Source organism: Python bivittatus, unplaced genomic scaffold (assembly GCF_059951505.1).
Source record: "Python bivittatus isolate LINGU-HERP-01145 unplaced genomic scaffold, Pbiv_v1 ctg000850_np1212, whole genome shotgun sequence".
Lineage (NCBI taxonomy): Eukaryota > Metazoa > Chordata > Lepidosauria > Squamata > Pythonidae > Python > Python bivittatus.
The window spans coordinates 4398763-4422574 of record NW_028277112.1 but is presented as its reverse complement, the minus strand read 5'-3'; the positions used below and the strand labels follow the sequence as shown (position 1 = coordinate 4422574).

The 23812-nt window shown below is 38.5% G+C and overlaps 2 protein-coding genes across 3 annotated transcripts in view; both read left to right on the top strand.

Annotated features, from left to right (window-relative positions):
- IQGAP2 (IQ motif containing GTPase activating protein 2) overlaps nucleotides 1-10592 on the top strand; it is a 148633-nt gene extending 138041 nt beyond the window's left edge. For both annotated transcript variants that reach the window (XM_088130170.1, XM_088130169.1), the window contains 5 exons: nucleotides 5029-5241; nucleotides 6596-6756; nucleotides 8215-8358; nucleotides 8512-8620; nucleotides 9766-10592. In XM_088130170.1, coding sequence (XP_087986296.1) covers nucleotides 5029-5241; nucleotides 6596-6756; nucleotides 8215-8358; nucleotides 8512-8620; nucleotides 9766-9879 — 741 coding nt within the window. In that variant the 3' untranslated portion in view covers nucleotides 9880-10592. The remainder of the gene's footprint in view (nucleotides 1-5028; nucleotides 5242-6595; nucleotides 6757-8214; nucleotides 8359-8511; nucleotides 8621-9765) is intronic.
- A 4562-nt stretch (nucleotides 10593-15154) lies between these two features.
- LOC103063671 (proteinase-activated receptor 1) lies at nucleotides 15155-22459 on the top strand. The gene is made up of 2 exons (XM_007436640.4): nucleotides 15155-15385; nucleotides 20355-22459. Exons 1-2 carry the CDS (start codon nucleotides 15301-15303, stop codon nucleotides 21545-21547), a joined length of 1278 nt encoding a protein of 425 aa, XP_007436702.3. The 5' UTR covers nucleotides 15155-15300; the 3' UTR covers nucleotides 21548-22459.
- The last annotated feature ends 1353 nt before the right edge of the window (nucleotides 22460-23812 follow it).

Genomic DNA, 23812 nt, shown 5'->3' with positions numbered 1-23812 from the left:
CTGCCTTGATTAGGGAGTTGAGCAGGTGCCTCTCAATTGCAAATGACACAACATTGGGACGAGTGGCTAATAGTTCAGAGGAGAAGACAGGCTTGAACAGTAGGCTGAAATGAGTAGGATGGAATTTAATAGGGAGAACTGTAATGTTCTCTTCATCTGAGTAGGAAAAATGAAAGGCAGAAGTATGGGGTACAGGAAACCTAGCTTGGGAGTACTACATAAGAAAAGAATCCGTGGGTCCTTGATGACCCCAAGATAGTTTAGTAAATTGATTTATATGGCCATGCATCTTGCAAATGCAACTCTGGGCAGCTAACAACACATTAAAATGATTTTTTTAAAGTATGTTTAGTTAAACATGAATCGGTGTGATGAAGGTGAAAAGACAAATGCTATCTTGGGATGCATTAACAGGACCATAGAGTCTAGATCACAGGAAGTAATAGTTGGACTCAGCCCTGGATCCTAGCAACACAGTTAAAATGGACAAATTGGAATAAGTTCAGAGGTGGGCTTGGATGGTGAGAGGCCTGAAAACCAAGCCCTGTGAGGAACAGTTAAAGGATCTGGGTCTATTTAGCTTACAGAAGAGAAAACTGATTAAAGATAAGAGCAGTCTTCATATATATGAAAGATTATTACATAGAAAAATGGGCAGACTTATTTTCTGTTGCCCCAGGGAGCAGGGCCAAAACCAATGGTGAAAACTACAAGATAGTAGGTTCAGGTTGGATGCCAGCATGAGCTGTCAGCCAATGGAACAGGCTGCTTCATGAAATAATGAGTTCTCCTTATGGACCTTATGGAGGTCATGAAACAGAGATTGGATGATCATCTGACAGAGACGCTGTAGTGGATCCTGAGCAGGGGATAGGACTAAGGTACCTTTCAACTATTTGTGGCTAAGTCCAGGTTAATTGAAAACAGAGGGAACAAAGCTGGCAAGGAATTGTATTTGTGTCAGTTTTGAATCATACTTCAGGCTTGTTCCGAGGATCTAATTTTTATTTTCTCTTTAACATTTTCTTGTGATGATTATAATGTAGCAGACCAGGCCTGTTATCTACCTGGAACTTTATTGCCTTTTCTTTTTTTTTAAATAAAGTTTCTGTTCTCCCATAATTTGAACAGTTCTGTAATCCCCTTTTTTCAATGTTGAATATATGCATTTTAATATTTAAAGTTAAAAGACGATCTTTACATTTCTCTCACCTTCCTTTTCCTTTTTAAAATAAAATTACATTTTATTTATCTCCTGGGAGATTGGTCTGGCTCCTGGGAATGGCCGACAAAAGGATTGATTCCTCCAGTCACACTCCTCAACACTGTAAGCATACGAGGGTTGCACTAACAGAAATTATTTCATCTTTCGCTTGTTGACCTTTTAGTGTCAGAAAGCAAGCATAGTTTGTGACTGCCCTATCTTTCTCACACACTGGGTTTAGGGACAGGAGGCCAGATGAGGTGTTCCTTCGAAGATAGATGGTGGCACTGGGTACTACAAAATTGCTACCTGAAAAGGTGGCAAAGCCAGGGTGTGAAGACCCAGAGGGCTTCTGGAAGAGAAGGTTTCAGACCTCCAGCTTTCCAGTCTGTGGCTGTGCTACAGATGTGATTCTCAGGACTGTACCAGTATTCCAAGTGCAGTGCCAATGTAGTTTTATATAATAGAATTACTTTATTTATCAATCAATCATAATTTGAGTTTCAGTATCCTTTCTAATTATTCCAAGAATGGCCTTTGCCCTTCTCTAGCAATTGCTATTTTCTTTTCTTTTTTTATAATGTTTTATTGAAATTTTAAAGTTACAAATTTAAAAGTTAGAAATGAAAAAGAAAATTGGAAATACAAAATATAAAGAAAAAGAAAAGAAAAAGTGAGATAAAGTAAAAGAAAAAAAAGATATGAAAAATAGATAACTTCCAATCTATCTCTGGTCTTAGGAATAATAAGGCTATCATAAGTGCTAGTTTTTAATACATTAAATAGGAATAATTCTTTGTCTAAACATATCCCATTACATTTATAATCTAATCTTCAAATCCCCATGTAAGCTTCACCCCACCTGCATTTTGCAAATAGTCCATCAGTGGTTTCCATTCTTTAAGGTAATAGTTATTTGAGTTTTCTTTTAATAAGCAAGTCAGTTTATCATTTTCTGCCATTTCCATCAGTTTTAACAACCACTCTTGTATTGTTGGTAGTGTCTGGGTTTTCCAAAATTGTGCATAAAGAAGTCTTGCTGCGGTAATCATGTACTGAGTAATTCTAATAAGATGTTTTCCTATTTGAAAGTCCATTATCCCCAACAGGAATAGTTCTGGTTTAAATGGAATCTGTATCTGTAGTATGCTCTGCATCAAGGTTTGTATTTGAGTCCAAAATTTCTTTGCAGTTTTACATATCCACCACATAAGGTAAAACGACCCCTCTTGTTGGTTACATTTCCAACAAACGTTGGAAATTGTCCCATACATCTTTGATAGTCTTTGGGGTGTCATATACCATCGATACATCATTTTATAAAAATTTTCTTTCAAATTATAAAGTAAATTTTAATCCTTTAGACCACATATTTTCCCATTGCTGCATATGTATATTATGTCCAATATTTTTTGCCCATTTAGTCATGCATTCTTTAACTTGTTCTTTAACCATTTCTTCTCTCAACAATAATTTATATATTTTTGCTATTAAGTGTTCATCTGTTTCACATAATTGAATTTCAAATTCTGATTTATTCTGTTCAAATCCAAATTCTTTTTTATCAATTTTAAATTTTTCTTTATATTGCATATAAGAAAGCCATTGAAAGGTATATCCTTCTAAAACCAATTGCTCTTTTGATTTAATTTTATATTCTCCTTGTTCTTTTTCTAATAAGTCTTTGTATCTCATCCATTTATTTTTATCTCTTGTTTCAGTTCTATAGAAGGCTTCTTGTATAGAGGTCCACATCGGCATCTTAGGGCATAAAAGTGGTCTGCATTTAGTCCAAACTTTTAATAGAGATCTTCTGATATAGTGGTTTTTAAAGTCCACATTAACTTTAACTTTATCATACCACAAATATCCATGCCATCCAAATCTCAAATTATGATCTTCCAAGTTTAGTAATTTTTCATTTCTCAAGGTGATCCATTCTTTAAGCCATACTAAACAGCAAGCTACATAGTACAATTTCAAGTCAGGAAGACCAAACCACCTCTTTCTTTCACGTCTTGTAAAACTTTATATTTTATTCTTGGTTTTTTCCCTTGCCATATAAACTTAGAAATGTCGCGTTGCCATTGTTTAAAGGGTGCTTCTGAAGTCAATATTGGAATTGTCTGGAACATATATAGAATTCGTGGCAAGATATTCATTTTAATCACCGATATTCTTCCTAGTAGTGACAATTGTAACTTTTCCCATTGGTCTAAGTCTTTTTTCATATCTGTCCAGAGTGGAACATAATTGTTCTGAAATAAACCAGCATTCTTTGATGTCAAATATACTCCCAGATATTTTATTTTTTTCTCTATTGTAAATCCAGTTAGTTCATTCAGTTTCTTCTGTTGATAAAAATCCATATTTTTAGTTAAAACCATTGTTTTTGTATGTTTACTTTGAACCCTGCTAGCGACCCAAAATCTCTCAATTTTTGCATTAACGATTCAATCCCCTCCAATGGGTTTTCTAAAGTAATGACTAGGTCATCAGCAAAGGCTCTTAACTTATATTCTTCTTTTTTAACTCTTATTCCCAAAATGTTGTCATCTTGTCTAATATCTCTAAGTAATACTTCTAAAACCAATATAAATAATAATGGAGACAAGGGGCATCCTTGTCTCATATCTTTTTGAATTTCACATGGTTTAGTAAAATCTCCATTAGCAACTGCTATTTTCCATGATTCCAGATTCCTTTTCTAATTGATCACTTCCAGCTCAAATCACATAAATATAATTGTGAAGTTTGGAATTTCTGTGCATTGCTTTCTCTTTGCTTACACCAAACCATATTTGCCATTTTGAGGTCCCCTTCACTTAGTTTGAAGAGATCATTTTGAAACTCTTCACAAACCTTTTTTGTTTTATTAGCAAACATTTACTGAACCAGCAGTCATTCGGAACATTGCTACTGGAAAAATGAAACAGTTTCCAATATACATTTCATGATATTCTGGAGGGTGTCTCAGCCTTCTGGATCACACACTGGGGATGATACAAAGAAGTTGCAGTTGATGCAGTAAAAAAAGATAATATTTCACTGTCTTTCCCCCACCCCGTTCCATCAGTGGATTCATCTCAAATGTTCAAAACTTTCTATACACAAAAATAGATCTATTTTGGATCTAAGCCAAAATATTTAGATTAGAAACTGATTTGGATTAAGGATGGTGGACAAATCTTGACTGCCATAATGAAATTTTGTCTTTCAACACTTCTAAAGAGAACATTGGACAGGCATCAAGGAAGATTCAGGCAATACAGACTTACTTCATGGTGGTGTGGCATCAGAGGGCTGTAGCATATTTAGTCAGAGATGGCAGGCCTTCGTCCATATTATTTATTAGATTTATATCCTGCCCTTTTTTCTGGAAGTCATGGTGGCTTACACAGAAATCTCCCCTCATTTTATCCCACAACAACCCTGTGGGCTTGTTGGGCTGAGAGTGATTAATCCAAAGTCACCCAGTGAGTTTCTGTGGCTGAGGTTAGACTTGAATTTGGGGTGCCCAGTGCTAGTTCTTAACCACTGTACTGGCTTCCCTACCTGCTATAGCTGTGTTGTGCTGCTGGGAAACACTGTACTGTACTAGATGGGAATGAAAATATCACTTGCCTTAGGTTTGTTTTTTAATTCGCTTGTCAAAATGGTTATTCCTGGATTAGATGTATTGGTTTTGCATATACATGGAGAGATAGAATATGCAAATTTTAGTTGTAATCTGAACATATAAGCTTGCTTAGGTAAAAGGTGGTAAAATCTGTGTGCTTATGAATACAGTACAATATATATTCTTATGTGCTTTTTTTTCTTAGGAAGCTGAACACATGAAAATAATAGAAAAACGTGCAATTTTGGATTCTAAAACACCAGAGAAAATGAAACATAGTCGATCTATTCTTGAAGAAGGGCAGTTACCATTAGAACAAAAGAAAAGAAAAATCCAGAGAAACCTGCGAACATTGGAACAAGCTGGGCTGGTTTCATCTGAAAACAAGTACCAAGAAATCATCAATGAAATAGCCAAGGTTGTAGCAATATTATTACATTTTTCCAACTGTTTTCTGCTCTTTCATCTTGAATATAGTAAGTTCATTTTGAAGAAAATAGCATGTTGTAAAGTGAAATACAGTGGTACCTTGGGACATGAACTTAATCCGTCCCGTGACTCTGGTTGCAACTCGAGTTGGTCTCAAGTTGAGGTAAAGTTTCCCATAGGGTTCAATGTAAATCCGGTTAATCCGTTCCGCCCTCCGAATTTGGTCGCAACCCGAGGCGAATTTCCCCATAGGGTTCAATGTAAATCCAGTTAATCCGTTCCGCCCTCCGCCCAAATTTGGTCGCAACCCGAGGCAATTTTCTCTTCAGAGCCTGACTCCCGCCAAGCCTGCTCTGCATTTTCTTTGGAGCCATGCTAACACGCACACCAAAAACCTTCGCAAAACACCGCAAAACACACCACAAGCCTCACCGAACGTCTCCTTGCTACCGCGACCTCGCCCACAGGAAGCCGCGACTGCATGGCAGCAGGGAAAATGGCCACGGATCTGGTTCGTAAGTAGAGGCAAGTTCGTAACCCGAGGTAAAATTTTCCTGCCGAAGCTGGTCGTAACCCGAAATGTTCGTTAGTAGAGGCATTCATATCCTGAGGTACCACTGTATAAGCATAGATGAAATATTCCAAGTAACTTAAATTAAAAATGATAGGCTTGGATATACGGACATAATATTTGTTCACATAATATCATAATATTTGTTCATAATATTTGTTCAATTTTTAAATACATGTTAATTATTATATTTTATTGTAAACTTACTCATTTTGACTCATTACTCAAGTTCATGCTGCAGTGAGCTATTCTCTAAACTATGCCTCCAAAAACAGTTACTGGTAATGACCAATATGATGCAGCTTCAATTTGTTTAACTCAGTTGCCTGAATTAGAAAGATTCATACACCTTGTTCATTTTTGATGTACAAGGACTGTTTTGTAGTTACCAGGTAGACGATACAATTTATTCTGCTTTTCCATAATAGCAAAATATTCCAGTTATGTGCTTCCTAGATACCAATATTGAATCTTGGTGTTGAATACTGGTTAAGCCTACACGAAATGAAACTTTGTGTAACATCAAAATAAGTACTTTGATTGAATAAGAGAGATAAATCAATGAACAAGTGCTTTGCCAATAAAAGCATAAATATCTAAGCACTTATGAAGCAATATCCCTTCAGGGACCTCAAGACAGCATCTATGACTCTTACTCCACCTCTCCTAAAATCTTACTTCATTCTTGCAGCTCTCTAGGGTAGGCTTTGTTTGCAGGTTTAAAAAAAGTAAATAAGGAAATAACTTTTCCTCTTCTGAAACCATTCTTTAGGATATCAGAAATCAAAGAAGATACAGACAACATCGAAAAGCAGAGTTGGTAAAACTTCAGCAGACACTGAATGCACTCAATTCCAAGAAAGCTTTTTATGAAGATCAAATAAATTATTACAACACTTACATTAAAACATGTTTAGATAATTTGACAAGAAAGTAAGTGAAATCTTTTTTTATTTATAAAGAAAATGCTTTCTACCTGTCATGGCAAAGGTTTGCATTACTGTTATCTGTTAGACTTTATTCAAATCAAAACTCTTCAGTGCTAAACATATTAGAAATTAAATTACTGAATCTTTTAAATATTTAAGCAAATCTGTAGGACATCGGCCCTACAGATGCTTTTAGGATGAACCTCTCAACACAGGCCATGCTGAAACCACTGAAAATTGTTTTCATCATTATCTCGATGATCCCATCTTTAAAATGGAACAGTTTGGGGACCACTAGGGTGCTGTGAAAAAATTACTAAGACACAATGGGTGCTGTGAACTGAAAAGGTTTGGGAAACTCTGGTGTAGAATCATTCTATATGTTTTCAAATAAGCAACTTTATGTGTAAAGCAAGTGATCCGTTCTAGGAGCTCTTGTAAGGGCTTCTAGGAGCTGGGATTATGCAGGGATGGCCAATGTATGTTCTTTAGATGCAGCCTCCAGAACACCCTGAATTTATGCTGATGAAATTCAGCACCAAAATGGCTGGTCCCTGGTGGTGCCATTTTAAATTAAAAAAAAAAAACAGCAAAAAGAGGGACTGGATGTATTAGGAAGCCTTGCAAGTTAAAAATAATTAACGTCACATAATTTATGCTCCCCTACACCCATCTAATGCTCCTACCCCTCCTTTTAGATTCTTTTAGACTCTTGTTTTTTATATATACTTTCTGTTTTAATTCATATATTTTTTATATCTTCTAGCTTCTAATAATTTTTAGATTCCTTTTAGATATATACTTTATATTTTATATCTTTTAGCTTTTTATTATTATTTTTCTGATGTATTTTCTATGTTTTTTAAATTGCCTGTACCCTATCCTCCTTATGCTGGTCTTTGAGCTTAATAAAGATTTGATGATACATTCTTAAAATCTCCAACTCTGAAAACAAAATATTTCTCTAGTAACTACACTGTGTCATGGAACACAGTCCTATGATCCTAGGAGGCCAAAGTATTTTTTTAAGAATATAGCCCCTTCCACAGACTGAAAAAAAGTTGCCTGCTCCATACGCTCCTGAATTAATTATCATTGCACAGCTTTTTTTCCAGAAAGCCCTGAGACAGGGTCAGGTCTTTCGGTATCCAGTCCCAGAAGTGAAACGTTTCGTCCAGGCAGCGAGATATTTTGCAGCTCCTGGCTCACAAAATGGGGGTGGGGGTGATAGTCCTCAGCCCATTCTTACTCTCGCTTTAATTCATTAACACTTAGATTGCCCTTTTAACAAGTTGTGAGTGCCTTTGCTCCTCAAAAAGAGAGAATGTCAGTATAGGGGTTGATATTGGCTTGATAAACTGTTTTAAATTTGAACCTAAGAACATTTGTCTTTATTAGGAAAAAGAAAACATGTCTCCTCTGTGGGTGGCCTAAAATCTGTTTATCTCATTCCATTTTACAGAAATTCACGAAGATCTATTAAATTAAATGGAAAGCAAGAGGAGAAAAGTGGAAACAAACTGAAGAATATTTCACTGAAATACACAGCAGCAAGGCTATATGAAAAAGGAGTTATTCTAGAAATCGATGAACTTCAGCCTAATCAGTAGGTTTTGTATAATTTGTTTATCTATTCAAATGGATTTTGCATTTTAGAACTTAAATCGGTCATTTTTCACAAGTGTTTTGGTTTTAACTCAATAGCATTGTAATGTGAAATGTATTTCTACTTACAAATGATTACTTTTCCTTTTCAAAGGTTTAAGAATGTGATGTTTGAAATTACACCTGGTGAAGAGGTGGGTGACTTTGATATTAAAGCTAAATTCTTAGGCGTGGAAATGGAAAAAGTACAGCTCCATTTTCAGGTAAATTGTGTTTTTCAATCATGTGTGCTTCATTGGAGGCTTTTCTAGACTGAATTTATTGTGGGAATAGAAAGAAAAGAAGTAACTTGTAACATGCATTCAGGCAGCATCTGAGCTACTCAGCAACCCTATTTTGAAATGGAGGACTTTGCAAAGTAGTTTACTCTTATCAATAGGATCTTCAGTTCAAACAATAAAAAGACAGAGTTCCATCAGTCATACCCAGATCAGTTCTTGGATTTTTGCCATGTTTATTATTCATAATCTTTGGGATAAAATTTATACTGCCAAAATGTCAGGAGAACTGATTAGAACAGTGCTTTTCAACTATAGCAACTTTAAGATGTGTGGACTTCAACTCTCAGAATTCCCAGCCAGTGTGGCATCGTAGCCAAGGTAGCCAACACTGGATTAGATAATTCCTCTGACATAACTAGTGACAATCTACATAAGCCTGTATTGTAAACAGTAACATATATTTGTACAACTTTCTTATTGAGATACTTGTGCTTTCCTATAGTACAGGACTTTATTCATTTTTTAAAGTAGTCACAAATCAGCAGTACTCTGCCATCACTACCAAAAGGGCTGCCATGATTTTGGAATCTTACTGGGTTTTGATTTGTTGTTGCGTTTGTGTCTCTTACTTCCCAGTGCAGGAGCACTAATCTTCAAATTAAAGAAAAAAGAACAAGGAAGCAACAACTTTACATCCATTGCAGCAAAAGCAAAGAGGCTGACTCATCAAATGGCTTCCCTTCAGGATAAATTTTATATAAATCATGCATTGTGCAATTGCCTTTCAGTTTTTATTTTATTTTTGCATAAGTACATGGTAGTTGCTGGCTAGTACAACAACATCTGGAGGGTCACATCGAGTGGTCTAAGCAGAATTTAATATTTTTCCTATTGGACAGTCTTCTTGTCTTCATTGTATCAGATATAAATGGTTTTGAGGCTTCTTGACTGCAATCTCCAAGATTGAATTTAGGTGCATTCAGCATTAGGGAAGAGGGTTATGGTGGGGAGGGGTGTCGTGTGTGTACCTGTCTGCACATTTTGCTTGTTTTCCATATGTGTAACTATAAGCATTGGTAATTCTAATTTCAATTTGAAAATACCTTAACTTTTCTTCCTTATTGCAGGACTTGCTTCAGATGCAATATGAAGGCGTTTCTGTAATGAAAATGTTTGATAAAGCTAAAGTGAATGTGAACCTCCTCATTTTTCTGCTGAACAAAAAATTCTATGGAAAATGATTTGCTGCATTTTGCTTCAATCAAGTCCCAGTTCTGGCTATGTGCTTAACTCTTTGAATCTATTATACAGCAGATCATTCTTCAAGACAGCCCAGAAGAAATTACTTGTGTGCCTTTTTCATCCTTTGGTAATATAGTAATAAAATAAGAAACTATGAATCAGCTTAAAACACTTCCTGATTTCTGTGGTGTTGGTACTCAATTAAAAAAGATAAGATCAAATGACATCCAAACATTATATGTCTGATTTTTAAAAATATGGACATTTGAATGACATATATAGAAATCTTACCTCGGTAAAATTATATACCCGTAAATCAATATCAAGTACAGTTTTCCTTAAAGAATTATTCATAGGAAAAATAATTCTTAATATGAGTCTCTAAAGAATAGCTTTGGCAAATATTTCTTAAGTGCTATTTTTCCAGAAGCCTATCAATTGTAAAGTGAATTATTGTACAATTCAAAGTTTTTATAAGTAATAATAAATTTAACATTTACTGTATAAAAATATATATTTTGCAATTCATTCCTACTAAAAATGCACTACTGCCTCAATAAAATCTATACACAGCCTTTTAATTTAAGTGTAAAGAAGTAATTGGAATAGTTATCTGTTTTTTTGCAGTGTACTTGGGGTATTTTAAATAAATTGTGCCTGTCTTTTTTGTAAGAAAACAAAAAATTCACAAATAAAATACAATCAATCATAATCTAGTTAATTTTTAATTTTCTTTCAGTATGTGTAGCTCTTTTATAACTACAGTAGTTGGGAGGATTTAGTAATTATGGTGTAATACTGCTGTGCCTGCTTATGCAAGTAAATCAAGAATTTCCCACTCCATTTCCAGCAATGGGCTATTCCGCTTAAATTTTGCAGTAGCTTAGATAGAACAAGGGTTGACTGGAAAATCAATGTAGTGACCCAGATTTTCTACCATCAATTCCTTATTGTGACGATAGTATTTTGCATCATCAAATGTCTTTTCCTTTTCTCATGATGAATTGTTCAATACAAGGAAAGTTCAGAAAAGTTATTGTGCAACATCAAGAATACTGGAGGAAAGGTAAATTCAAAAGATACTTCCACAAAAATATATAGTAATGATAACAGCACCACCATCGGCATTGACAAATCACCATCAGTCGATTGCAAAAGGCAGCTTTACTTGGGACAACTTATATCCTGAGACGATATCTTTAACACCATCAAACAACAAGATCTGCCTATCCCAGATCCTTGGGAAGGACTTGATAGGTGGATAAAAATGCCAAATCCAGTCTAAACACCTGGCTGACTGTGCGACCAACCATAATAATTTATTAAACTTGTATGCTGTCTGACTCTGAACAACTCTGGGCGGTTCACAATAAAATTATTATAAAATCAATAAAAAATAAAGACAAAAGATGGCAAGCATGATGAAATGAGGAGACTCACTCTCCTTCGCCAAAGGATTGGGTGAAGAGCCAGTTCTTCACAACTCTTCTAAACAACAGCAGAGTGGGGGCCATCCAGATCTTGATCCCTCATAGCAGGGGCAGCCGCTGCTATAGAAAAAGGTGCACTTCCATGGTCCTGAGAGATTATATTGTTTAATTGAAGGAACCTGGACTGGAGCGTGTCAACCCTGCAGCATCAAATTGACTGGGCAGATGTTATCGGAGACAGGCGGTTGCTCAAGTAACCAGGCCCTATGCTGTGTAGGGCTTTATACGTAACAACCAGCACCTTGAATCTCATCCAGAAACAAACTGGCAACCAGTGCAGCTCGCAAAGCAGAGATGTTGTATGGGCAATCTGAGGCATGCCCATTACTGCTTGCACTACTGTATTATGGACCAGTTGAAGCTTCTGGATGATCTTCAAGGGCAATCCCATGTAGAGGTCATTGCAGGAGTCCAGCCGTGAGGTGACTAAAGCATGAAGGGCCACTTGATCCAGGAAAGGGTGCAACTAGTGCACTAGATGGAGTCGTACAAAGGCCTTTGTAACCATAGCTGACACCTGCTCTTCAAGGAAGACCCCCAGATGTGTACCAAGTGCTACCCGATCCAAGGTCAAAGATCAGATATCCCCAGATCTGGGCAGTTGAAACACCACTCAGTCTTGGTAGAATTAAGTCGGAGACAGTTCCTCCCCATCCAATGTAACACACAACTTTTAAATAGATTATTCCAGTCCAATAAGCAGCACCCAAGCATGACCAAAAGACTAAACATGATTTAAAAAGAAAAACATCTAAAAGATTTAAATCCCTTTTTGAGATTTGAGTCTCTTGTTCAGAGTTGTGTTTATGTCTTGGCCCAATTATATTTTTGAAAATCTGGTAAATTAAACCATCCTCAACAGATAATTTGAATTTATCTCGGGTAGTAATAGCACGGTGATCTTTGACAGTCAAAAGGAAACATCTGCTTCTCCTGACTTCCTCTTTTGCAAAGCTATATTGTCCCATGTCTGATTTCACAATTTAGGTTTTCAGTTTATCCAGAGGGGCCTCCTCAAAAGATGGATTTGTTCCTTTTTTTCGTACTACATTTACACTACTTTTTCAGTAACTTCCTGGATTGTAAACAAATACTGCAGAAATTGGGAAAATGGCATTGAGTAATATGAAATAAAAGGAGGTTTGGGGGGTTGGTTTGTTTGTTTCTGCCTTATATTTTTAAACTTATCCTACACTGAGACTCCCTAGTAACTTTTCCTGGTGGTGGTTTTAATTTTCACTGTGAAGGCAGTCCTGAACCTACCTTTCATGCATAATGCTAAACACATTCTAAAATAGACACATCTTCTACATTGGGAGTAGTTTAGAATTTGTGAAATCAATCAATGGTGGCCTAGTCAGCAAACAAGGGCTAGACAAACTCTAGCATGATGCCTAAAGAAAATAAACCACCTCTATTGAAGTGCCCCATTCATGGAACTCCTCCCTAATATACCTGATGTTATCTTTACTGTCTTTTCAGTGCATTTTAGCTGATAATTCTTTAACATTTTAATTATTATTCTTTGTATTTTAAGGTTGTACAGGTAGTCCTCGGGTTACAACCCTAACTGGGACTGGAATTTCCATCACTAAGCAAAGCTGTCATCATCACATGACCAGCTGCTTAGCAACAGCAGTTACGGTAATCCTGTCTTTGGTCATTAGGAGAGGACCACACACTTCTCCTGCCCTGCATGAACTGCCTCTGCTTCAACTCCCCCCACCCACCTATCTCTCCCTCCATCTCTGCCCTTTCAGCCACCCTGCACAGCATGATTGAGATGAAGAGGCCACTGTATTCCACCACCGCCCCCAGCTGACCATTGTTTTCTTCACCTCATCTCCCCTCTGCTGGGCTTGCCTCTGCCTCCCTGCCCACCAGGCTCCTGGCAGGCCTGCCCCATTTCAGCAATCTCAGTCTGCTGCTGGCTCGGGGTCATACATGCATGCTGGCTGCTGCCGCCAACCCCACCACCATCCCTGTCTTCTTGCTTCGCTTCCCCTCAGCTGAACTTGCCAACACTGACCAGCCTCAAACCCCATGGCACAGGGCTCTGTCAGCACGGGGCTCACCTCCAACTCCCCAGCCACCAGGCTCCTGGCAGATCTGTCCCACTCAGCAGTCTCAGCCTGCCACTGGCCAGAGGTCATGCATGCATGCTCGCTGCCAACCCTCACCACCACCGGCATTGGTGAGCCCAGCAGAGGAGAGGCAAGGTGAAGAAGATGATGGTCAGCTGGGGACAGCAGGGGGCATCCGTGGGTAGGCGGTGGCAGAACACAGCCTCTTTATCTTGGCCATGTTGTGTAGGGCAGCCAAAAGGGCAGAGATGGAGGGGGAGGTAGGCAGGTGGGGGGAGTTGAAGCAGAGACTGCACAGGGCAGGAGAACATGACTGCAGGATGCTGTGACGATCGCAAATGCAGGCCAGTCACCAAGTGCCCAAATTTTGATCATGTGACCGCAGGGATACTGCAATGGTTGTGTGATGAGTAGTTGTAGGTCCATTTTTTCAGCACCGTCATAACTTCGAACAATTGCTGAACATATAGTTATAACCTGAGGACTACCTATATGACTATTTGGTGGTTTTGGATCCAGTTAAAGGAAGGGACTTAAAGACATGGCTCTGCCATCTGGCCTGGGGCAGGGAGGGAAGAAATCAGAATTGGGGTTGGCTGGCCCCTTAGTGGTATGCTGTGGCCCCAGCGGCCTCTTGGATTTCTTAGCTTTTTAAATTTTTTAATGTTTGGTTTTATAACTTTTAACTGTATTCATGTTTTTTAGTATGTTGTAAGCCGCCCAGAGTCCCCCACTGTGGGGAGATGGGCGGGGACAAATTAAATAAATAAATAAATAAAAATAAACCTCCCAGGTTCAGAGCCAGTATGCATTAACTCAGTTTCTGAGAACAGTAAGGGAAAAGATTACAAGCTTCTTTCCCTGACACCATTTGTAGGTTGGCCACTGGGAAACCAAATGCTTTGATTACACGTTACCCTAAAATTTAAAAACTATTTTACATCCATTATAAAGAGTCCATGGGAATGTTGGCAAATCTAAGAAAATCTGCTGAAATGTTGCTGGAACTTAGCAATGAAAGACCCAAAGTTATATTTTAATTGTATACACTTTTAAATACATTTGGATTCAAAATAAGGGAAATAGAGAATCCCAAAGACTCCATATATGACCAACCACAATTATTTTTTTTAATATATTTCATCAGCTGATACACTAACAGTAACAGAAGGCATGTTATGGTACCAGCCTTAAACTTCTGTGTGTGTGGGCTTAGACACAGATTCTATTCAGTATTGCAATTGGCATGAACGTTATGCTAGATCAGTTGTAAGTGGGAACACCACTAACACAACATTACCCGTACAAATTATTTTTTGCTTTGCAAATGACAGGTGTAGTTGTTGGACTTTGCCTCCACATACCTTCCCATACGCTGACACTGGAGATGAGGTCATGGATACCATTGAGAAAAAAACCTTAGTGATAGCTCTCCTATTGTGAAATACTCTCCCTGAAAACATTGGTGGGTACCTCCCTTATTTTCCTTCTGGCAACAGGCAAAGACCTTTTTTCATTATGTCAAACTTCAGATGCAAGTTTCTTCCTGCCATTATGAGTCTGAAAAAAATTTCGGTTCATTATGTCTTTCGTGTTGGCATCGCCAAACAAGTACGATAATGCTAGCTTCCCCCACTCACCCCCCCCCTTCCTTGAAAGGGGACAAACTGGGGGCAACGGCGAGAGGCGAGAAGCAGCATCTCTCCAGCCTCCCTCGCGGTTTGGGGCGGAGGTTTCCAGGGGAACCTCCCTCGGCCTCGCAAGACGACGCGCTTCCTTTCTCCACAAGGCAGAAGGAGTTCGCTGTGCGCGGCCGCTCCTTCGGTCCTCGCCGGCAAAGGCGGCCATGGGGCAGCCGCTCGTCCTGGTCACGCTGGGCTGGGTCGCGGTGCTGGTCCTTCCGTTGCATTCCTTCTCCTCGCCGCAGAATGGTAAGGCTGAGGCTGAGGCTGAGGCTGAGGCTGAGGCGGGGGTGTTCCTGCCAGACGGGAAACGCGGGATTGAGGGTGGTCGCGGCGGGGGCAGTTCAGCCATCTTTCCGAGCACGAACAGGGACCCTGCGCCGAGTCGCCGTGCTGGTCGCCCTGCGAGCGGCGCGGCTGCAGGTCGCCCACGGGGCACTTCTATATGCCCGGTAATGTTCGCAGTTCCTTGAAATAAACTCTCTTTGATATGGAAACGCCTTGGGACTGATGAAAGGCGAACTCGGCCGGGCTTGTTCCTCACCCTGTGCTTTGAACTTTGCCTAGCAGCAAAAGTTGACTTTTCCACTCCCTGACCCACCTTTGCTCACGGGCATGGCTAAACAAACTCATAAAGTCCTGATTATATACGTCTGATGGCTTAGGAATACTACTGACATTTCGATTTTGTTTATTTCTTTTAATCTATCCTACCTATTGCTGCTTTCGAGAGAAACCCGAAGAGCTATTTTTGAGCTGTCTTTACTGTGGTTTCCTCTCACTTCTTCAGTAGATGTTTTGCATCAGCCTTTCCCCACCCATCACTCCCCAGATGCATTGGACTACATCTCCCATTTTCTTTGGGTAACACAAACCTTTGGGCAGGAAGGGATTTGTAATCCAATTCATTTGGAGAATGAGGATTTAGAGTAAGCTGCTTTAGAGCGTGATTCTAGATATTTCTCCTCCAAAGCAAATACTTTGTCGAATTTGATCCTTGCTAAGAATAAGTGTGAATTCAGTTCTACAAGTCTATGAAATCAGTTTTGATTTTTCTCTCTGTGATAACATTAGACTTTGGGGTCACCCAGTGATTCCCAGCTGTGGGAGACAAAAGGAAGTGTTCCTTCACATAAGCATGTTGTTAAACTGGAATTAACAAAGAGTAGTGATAGCCACTAACTTGAACAACTTAAGTAGTTGTTACTACTTAGAGTATAAGGTTATTGATAGCTAATAATAATGGGGATTTATTACTTCAGTTGTCAAAGCCAGTTGTATCCCTAGTACTGGGGATATGACTAGGAGAATGGTGATGTGCTTATACATGGCTTGTAGGCTTGAAAAAAGCATATGGTTTATTTATTTATAATATCTGCAAATTGCCCCAATCGTTATCTAGGCAAGATACCTCCCTCCCCCGCCCCCAAAAAAAACAATTATCAAAACCAAAAATGTACATATTCATCAGACAGTAGAATAATTTATGGTCACCCAAAACCATCCAAAGTGAAAGGCACACTGGAACAGGATGGTCTTCAGAACCTTACAAAATGCAGAGGGTTGGGAATCAAACCTTCAGAAAGAGTATATTCCAAAGCATGAGGATTACTACTGAAAGGCCTGCCATCTGGAACATATCCCACGCAGCTCCCACGGGGATAGGGCCTTCAGGAGACCTGCTCTAGAAGTTCAGGCCAGACAAGCAGAATCATCAGTTTGACAGTTTGTTGAATAATCTTCAACAGTAGATTATTGGGCAAAGGCTAGATTGGACATTTGGTATAATTTAGCATGCCTTTTCTTATATTTTGAGTTTTGTTTGTTAAGAAATATCTTTCAAAGCTACTGAGTTATGAAGAGTGGTAAAGAACTCTGGAACTTTCAGTCTTCTTGAATTTCATTACGAGTGATGGGAGATAAGCAGCCAGATGTGAAAAAAAAAGGCACTTTTTTAGATTAACTTGTTTTGGTTCTTCAGCAGAAAAAGTATTATTTAGCTTAACTAGTTTTTTTAAAATATTTTTGAATAAGAGCATGTGATTTCTTTGATAAATAGATGTTGATATTTGTACTGCCATGAGATTGTTATAGCTTAATCTCCTGGATTTTGTAACAAATCATTTGAAGCCAGGGTTTTAATGAAGACAAGTGAAGAACTTCCTCCTCTACCTAGTCAGTTAACTTCAGTGGACTGGAAACTTTGTCACACAAGAGGAACTGAAAGAACGGGATGTATTTAGAATCCGGAAAAAAACACTGAGGGATGTCAAATAGAAGACGATCAAAACCTGTATTCCTTAAAGTCAGATTGTAGAGCATAAAATAATGACCTCAGGCAGATTCCAGTTAAACAAACTTCCCAACAGGAAGAAGAGTTTGACATAGAGATCAGTTATCAAAAAAGCCATTGTACTTTACAGGATATGTTCAAGTATACTTTTTTTTTTAAAGTATGTATTTTTAAAAAGTATGGATCAGGTATGTAGATGACATCCTTGTCATATTAAAAAAGGAACAACTAGAGAAGACACATGAAGCAATCAACAACACCTTCAAAGAAATAAAATTCACAAGAGAAGAAGAAAACCACACACTACCCTTCCTGGACATCAGCAGCAGCAGCAGCAGAAATGACGGCAAACTAGAAACACGAGTCTATCAGAAAGCAACCCACGCTAACCAAGTTCTCCACTACCAAAATAACAACACAACTTCCCACAAGAGGAGCTGTGTAAGAATGTTATTAAGATGAGCATAAACATACTAAAGCAACCCAGAACCCCAGAAAGAGGAAACAGACCACCTATATAACATCTTCCAACAAAATGGATACCCATGCAACTTTATCAGAAAGTGCCTGACCACACAACCCACTACAGCACAAGCAGTACAACCTATGAAAAGGATAACATTCCCATACATCAAAAACTTCTCAGAAACAACCAACAGACTATTACAACCATATGGCATCACTATAGCACACCAACCAATTAAAGCCCTCCAGAACATCTTAAACAAAACCAAAAGACCCAATAGCTCAAGAAGAAAAAAACAGGGGTCATCTACAGTATACAGTGCAAGGATTGCAACAGCCACTATGTAGGACAGACAGGCAGAAGACTAGCAGAGCGCATCCATGAACACCAACTAGCTGTCAGAAGATTTGACGAAAACTCCTTAATCTCACAACACATGGACATACTCAGCCACAGTTTCAAATGGGAAACTATTACATCTTAGACCAAAAAGCCAAATCCAAAAATACTAGGAAATTCCTGGAAGCTTGGCATTCAGACAAAATGGCCAACAGTAGACACATGGAGATAAATTACATTTACACATCATTTCAATAAAAAACCTAGGACAAAACAAAAAGACTACAACACATCCCCTCCAGCAGCCCACGTTCAGATAAGCAGGGGTCAGTATTAATGCTGACTGACCAAAATACAGTCCATCTCCTGAATCTAGCAGTGCAGTAAAAAATACCTGGAGGCTGGTGAGGATTCATGCAACTGGTAGCATCAATGCCACTTTTAAGACCAAACTTGCCTTTTGTGTCTGTTTAGTAGTTTGATGAATGCTGGCTTAGGAAACATGCTAGATTACAGATCCTCTTAAGGGTGAGATTAGTTTTTGTTGGTTTATTTTTTTCCCCATGGGCTTTTATGCAGCTTCAAGCAATATGAATCTAAGCAACATGTAGCAAACCATTATGACAATGATAATCAGCATAAATCAAATAATATTATAAACATCATTTCAGTGGCATAAAAACTATCTCAACCCATCATTAATAGCCTTATATCCTCACCATTATTTTTTCACGTACTGTGTATATTCCCAGAACTTTCACCCCACAGTTGATACTCTAAATTGTACCTCATAAAGAAGATACTCTACTTCCTTTCTGAGGTCTTATTATGATACAATAATTGTTAACATTTCTACCAAAGGTGGTAGAGCACTTCTTTTCCCTTTCCCTTTTACCCTTACCTCAAAGTAACTGCAACTGATGGCAAAAGATCAAAACTCTGTAAAAGAAAAGTGAAAGCACTTAGAGTTTTTGTGGGTACTTCTTTTTTTAAGTCACATATTTCTTACTAGATGGATAGATTTATGATAAAATCTGAATCATGACATCAATTATCCTCTTCTAGAAGTAAGAGAGCAACAGGTCTGAATGAGATAATGACCAGCAGCTCATTAGCAGCAGCCTTCTCTAAACAAGAGGATTTTGCTTTAGATCCCTCCATGAATGGTGTTTGTGCAGCTCCAAGTTCCACAAGATCTGCTCCTTTAGGCAGTTGAGCCAATTCATTTCTCAGTAATGGTTCAGCATGAGACATCCAACCTGGATTTGCTGTTGAGGCACTGGCAGTCTGTGGAACTTGAGGGTGGATTCCCATTGGTGGAAGATCTTGCCTCATCGTGACTTCTGGGCTTTCTCACTTCCCTATAAAGGTAATTTTGATTAGCAGTTTTCAACTGTTCTAAACTGAGCAAGGGGAGAGTGCCTTGACAGCTTTGCAGCCCCCTCTCTGATTATAAATGCTCATGATTTAAAAAGTAGAAAATGTCTAGAAAAGACTCCATGGATGAGAGGTGGGAAATAATTGAGACTAAGACAGTTCTTCCTTAGTCTATCACAGGATAGCTATTGTAGGGAAAAATAGGAGGAGGAAGTGCTGTGTTCATGGCCTTGAGCTCCTAAATGAAAGGGAGGATAGAAATCTAATCAATCAATCAATCAATCAGTCATGTTTGTCTGCTTTAAAGCCCTCATACTGATATACAAACAGGCAGCCATAGAAATCAAACAAACAAACAAACAAACAAATAAGTAAATAGGATTTTTTTTCAATTTGAATTGAAAAATGTGTTTAAATAATCTGGTATATTATCTTATTAGTATTCAGCAAATAATAAAATATATGACTATTGCATAGATATTAAAAAAACTGAAAGTGTAAAAGAAAAAAGGTAGAAAGAAAGTACTGCAGTGTGTATAATGATATTATGCTGGAAATGTTTTGCTTACAACAGTACCATGCTAATCATATAAGAGATATGTGAACTAGAAAATGTAATGCTAGCAAAACTGAATCTTTAAACTCTAAAATATTCAGTTCAGTTTTAACCTACATATATTCCAGTTAAAAAACTATTAATGTATAATTCCCTAATACCATACACTTTTTTTCTTTCCTTTTAGGATCTTCTTCCAAAAATGACACTAGGCCAGGACCAAGATCCTTTGCCTTGAGAGAAGAGGAAAAATATGAACCAATTCCACTTTCAGATAATGATGCTGAAAATGCTTTGGAAATTGGGTCAGGATCTAGCAGTCAAAACAAAACGCAGATTCTTCCAACGTATCGTCTGTCAAAAGATGCGGAACAGTTCCTGTCTGGCGGGTGGCTGACCGTTTTCGTTCCAGCAGTCTATACTCTGGTGGTGTCCCTGAGTCTTCCTCTGAACATCACGGCGGTTCTTCTGTTCTTGCTAAAAATGAAGGTGAAGAAGCCGGCTGTAATGTATATGCTCAACTTGGCTTCTGCAGATATACTTTTTGCGAGCGTGCTTCCGTTTAGGATTGCCTATCATTTTTCTGGAAACCATTGGCCTTTTGGATCTGCCGTGTGCCGCTTTGTCACTGCCACGTTTTACTGCAACATGTACTGCTCCATTCTGCTGATGACCGTGATCAGCATCGATCGTTTCTTGGCGGTGGTTTACCCCATGCAGTCCCTGTCCTGGCGCACCCTCCGGCGCGCCTCTGTGGTTTGTTTTGCCATCTGGCTTGTCTCTATTGCTGGAGTGGTGCCTCTGCTTACCACTGAGCAAACAAAGCACATATCTTCTCTAAACATAACAACTTGCCACGATGTACTGCTTGAAGAAGAACTCAAAGGATATTATCTTATTTTTTTCACTATTTTCTGTTCATTTTTATTTTTTGTGCCATTAATTGTTTGTACGGTTTGCTATGTCTGTATCATCTGGTGTCTTAGCTCTTCAGACATTGCTGCAAAACCGGGTAGAAAGACACGAGCTTTACTGTTGTCTGTGGCCGTTTTCTTCATTTTTATTATATGTTTTGGCCCCACAAATGTTCTCTTGCTAGCTCATTATATACATTTTTCTTACAACAACTACACGGGCAATATATATTTTGTTTATCTCCTCTGTGTCTGCATTAGCAGTGTAAGTTGTTGTATTGATCCTTTGATCTATTATTATGCCTCTTCTGAATGCCAGCGTCACTTGAGCAATTTGTTGTGTTGCAGGAAGGACTCTGAACTCTGCAGCCTGAGCTCCAATAATCCTCTGGGGAGCAGGACAAGCCACAGGGCTACTTGCACCAGTACAATTGATAACAGTCTCTACCGAAAATTACTAGCATAGATACATTTTTTGGTATTTCTGGGGTATTTGGCTCTGTTTTAAAAACACTGCTGTGAGGAATATTCAGACATAAACATTCTTTATATAATCAGTCTGTTTTATTAACCTAAAGCCTGCCACTATAAGGGTTGCAGTAAGTGGGGAGAGCTATCAGAAATCTTAGGGAGACTGTAAATAGTATGTGTGTACATCTATCCATCCATCTTTATTTAAGATAAAAAATTGAACACAAATTTGTAAAATGCTGTTAAACTCTAATGAGAGTTTGTCTTTTCTAAGACATGTTGTAGGATGAGTTGTCACATTTTCACAACAGCTACACAGAAGTTGGCTGCCCTGAGAGGTATGGGAATACACACATCCATTTTGTATCCACATCACTCTTTCTGAGATTTCTGCCAGAAAGATCCAGGCAATCTCTCATCAAGTATGGTTTTTCTCCCGCCACTTCAGAGCTGTATTCTTCTGTGAGTATCAGTGACAAGCCAGGAGGCATACAGATTAATGAAAAAGGATGCACCGAGGGGATCCACAAAATAATTCTTTCTTTGTGATTTCACATATTTTGAAAAAATCAAGCCACTGTTTGCATAGCCCTGTTACTTTATGAGCATAGTGCTTTCCTGGGTTCTAGGTAAAATGCTGAGAACTAATGTGCATAGATTTGAAGACACAGTATAGCCAAACTCAATAAAACCTGGATCTGTACTTGCTGAGTAAACAGTATTATTGTTATATATTCTTTATCTATGAATTTGTGTGTATATATGTGTGTATGTTATATGCATATACAAATCTGTTACTTCATAATTTTTCGCTCTGTTAAAGCTGTGCAAATGCTGATGGGCACAGCTGTTTTATATTTTACTTTTGAAAATTGAGTTACACTCAGTTAATAAATGTGCAAGTGGTCTTTGTGTCTGCGAGTTTCTGTTAATTCATAATTCAGAAACCAAATTCCAAGACTACTGAAAATGAGCCACAAGTTAAATTAAGAAAAAATATATACATTTAGATAATGCTACTGTTTTATCAATGTCCAAACCAATTCCTAAAGTTTCCTAATGAGTCTTCAGAGGGAAAGCAAATGGTACTGTGAAGATTTGTCCAAAGCTGAGCAGAGGGTGTTATGGGATTGTATCAGTGTAGCACCATACTTCCCCATGCTGGCTGGGGAATTCTGGGAGTTAAAGTCCACACATCTTAAAGGCTCTGAGATTGAGAAACACTTGTAGTATTTGAATGCACATTTCCCATATTACCTTCAAATATTATATACAGAACTCTGTATATTTGTTCACAAGCAGATACTTCCAGACATTGTGATGACTACATATGAGAGTTAAATGGTTGTGAGAGACACAGTCATGCTGACCTTCTTACTGTGCACAAATGTATGTCCAGTAGTGTTAAAAAGAATTCCCTGAATTTTAGGCTTTTGGGTCCAGTTGCTCCTTTTGGCCACTAGAGGCTGCCATAGCTATAGAAGAATTAACCAGCAAGCTTTCGTGAGTGCAAAGAACAGTGTGGAGAATGAAACAGTAATTACAAATAGAGGTAGCAGCAGTGCGCTCCTGGATTATAGCTGTATGATTTACCTTTTGCTTTCTCACAGTCATATTTTATAAGATTTGCTGAGAAAATACAATGAAAAGATGCAGCCATGGTCAACAAACAACAAACAATTGTGTTCAACAAGCATGGGGCAGTGAGATCGACAACTTTACTCCGTGTTGCCATTATTCTTTGTAATGGTGTGCTACCCTGCACTGTCTAAATCTGTGTTTCTCAAACTTGTGTTTCTCAATTCCCCATGCTGGCTGGGGCATTCTGGGAGTTGAAGTCCACCCATCTTAAAGTTGCCAAGGTTGAGGGACACTGGTCTACACTGTTGCTGGTCACTTACAGGTTTTATAACCATCTGCAAGTCACTCCACTGATTATGTCACTCTGGCCAAACCGATTTCCACAACTAGCAGCTGAATGTTTGAGTCACCTCCCGATCTCTTGAGAGGGGATCCAACTGTTCAGATACACCTTTCCTCATAATTCACAATGCAAGGTTATTGCAGCTGGGCTAGGAAGAGTATAGAAACAGCTGTATAGAAACAGCTGCCTTTTGCAGTGATATGCCCTCCCCAGTACATTTTGCCATCTTTCTCATTGCTGAAAAAGGTAATTTCCAGGATCATTGACAGAGAATGAATATCATTATCTTCCCAGGGTTCCTAATCTTTCTCCATCTGTCTCACCACTGGCATTGAG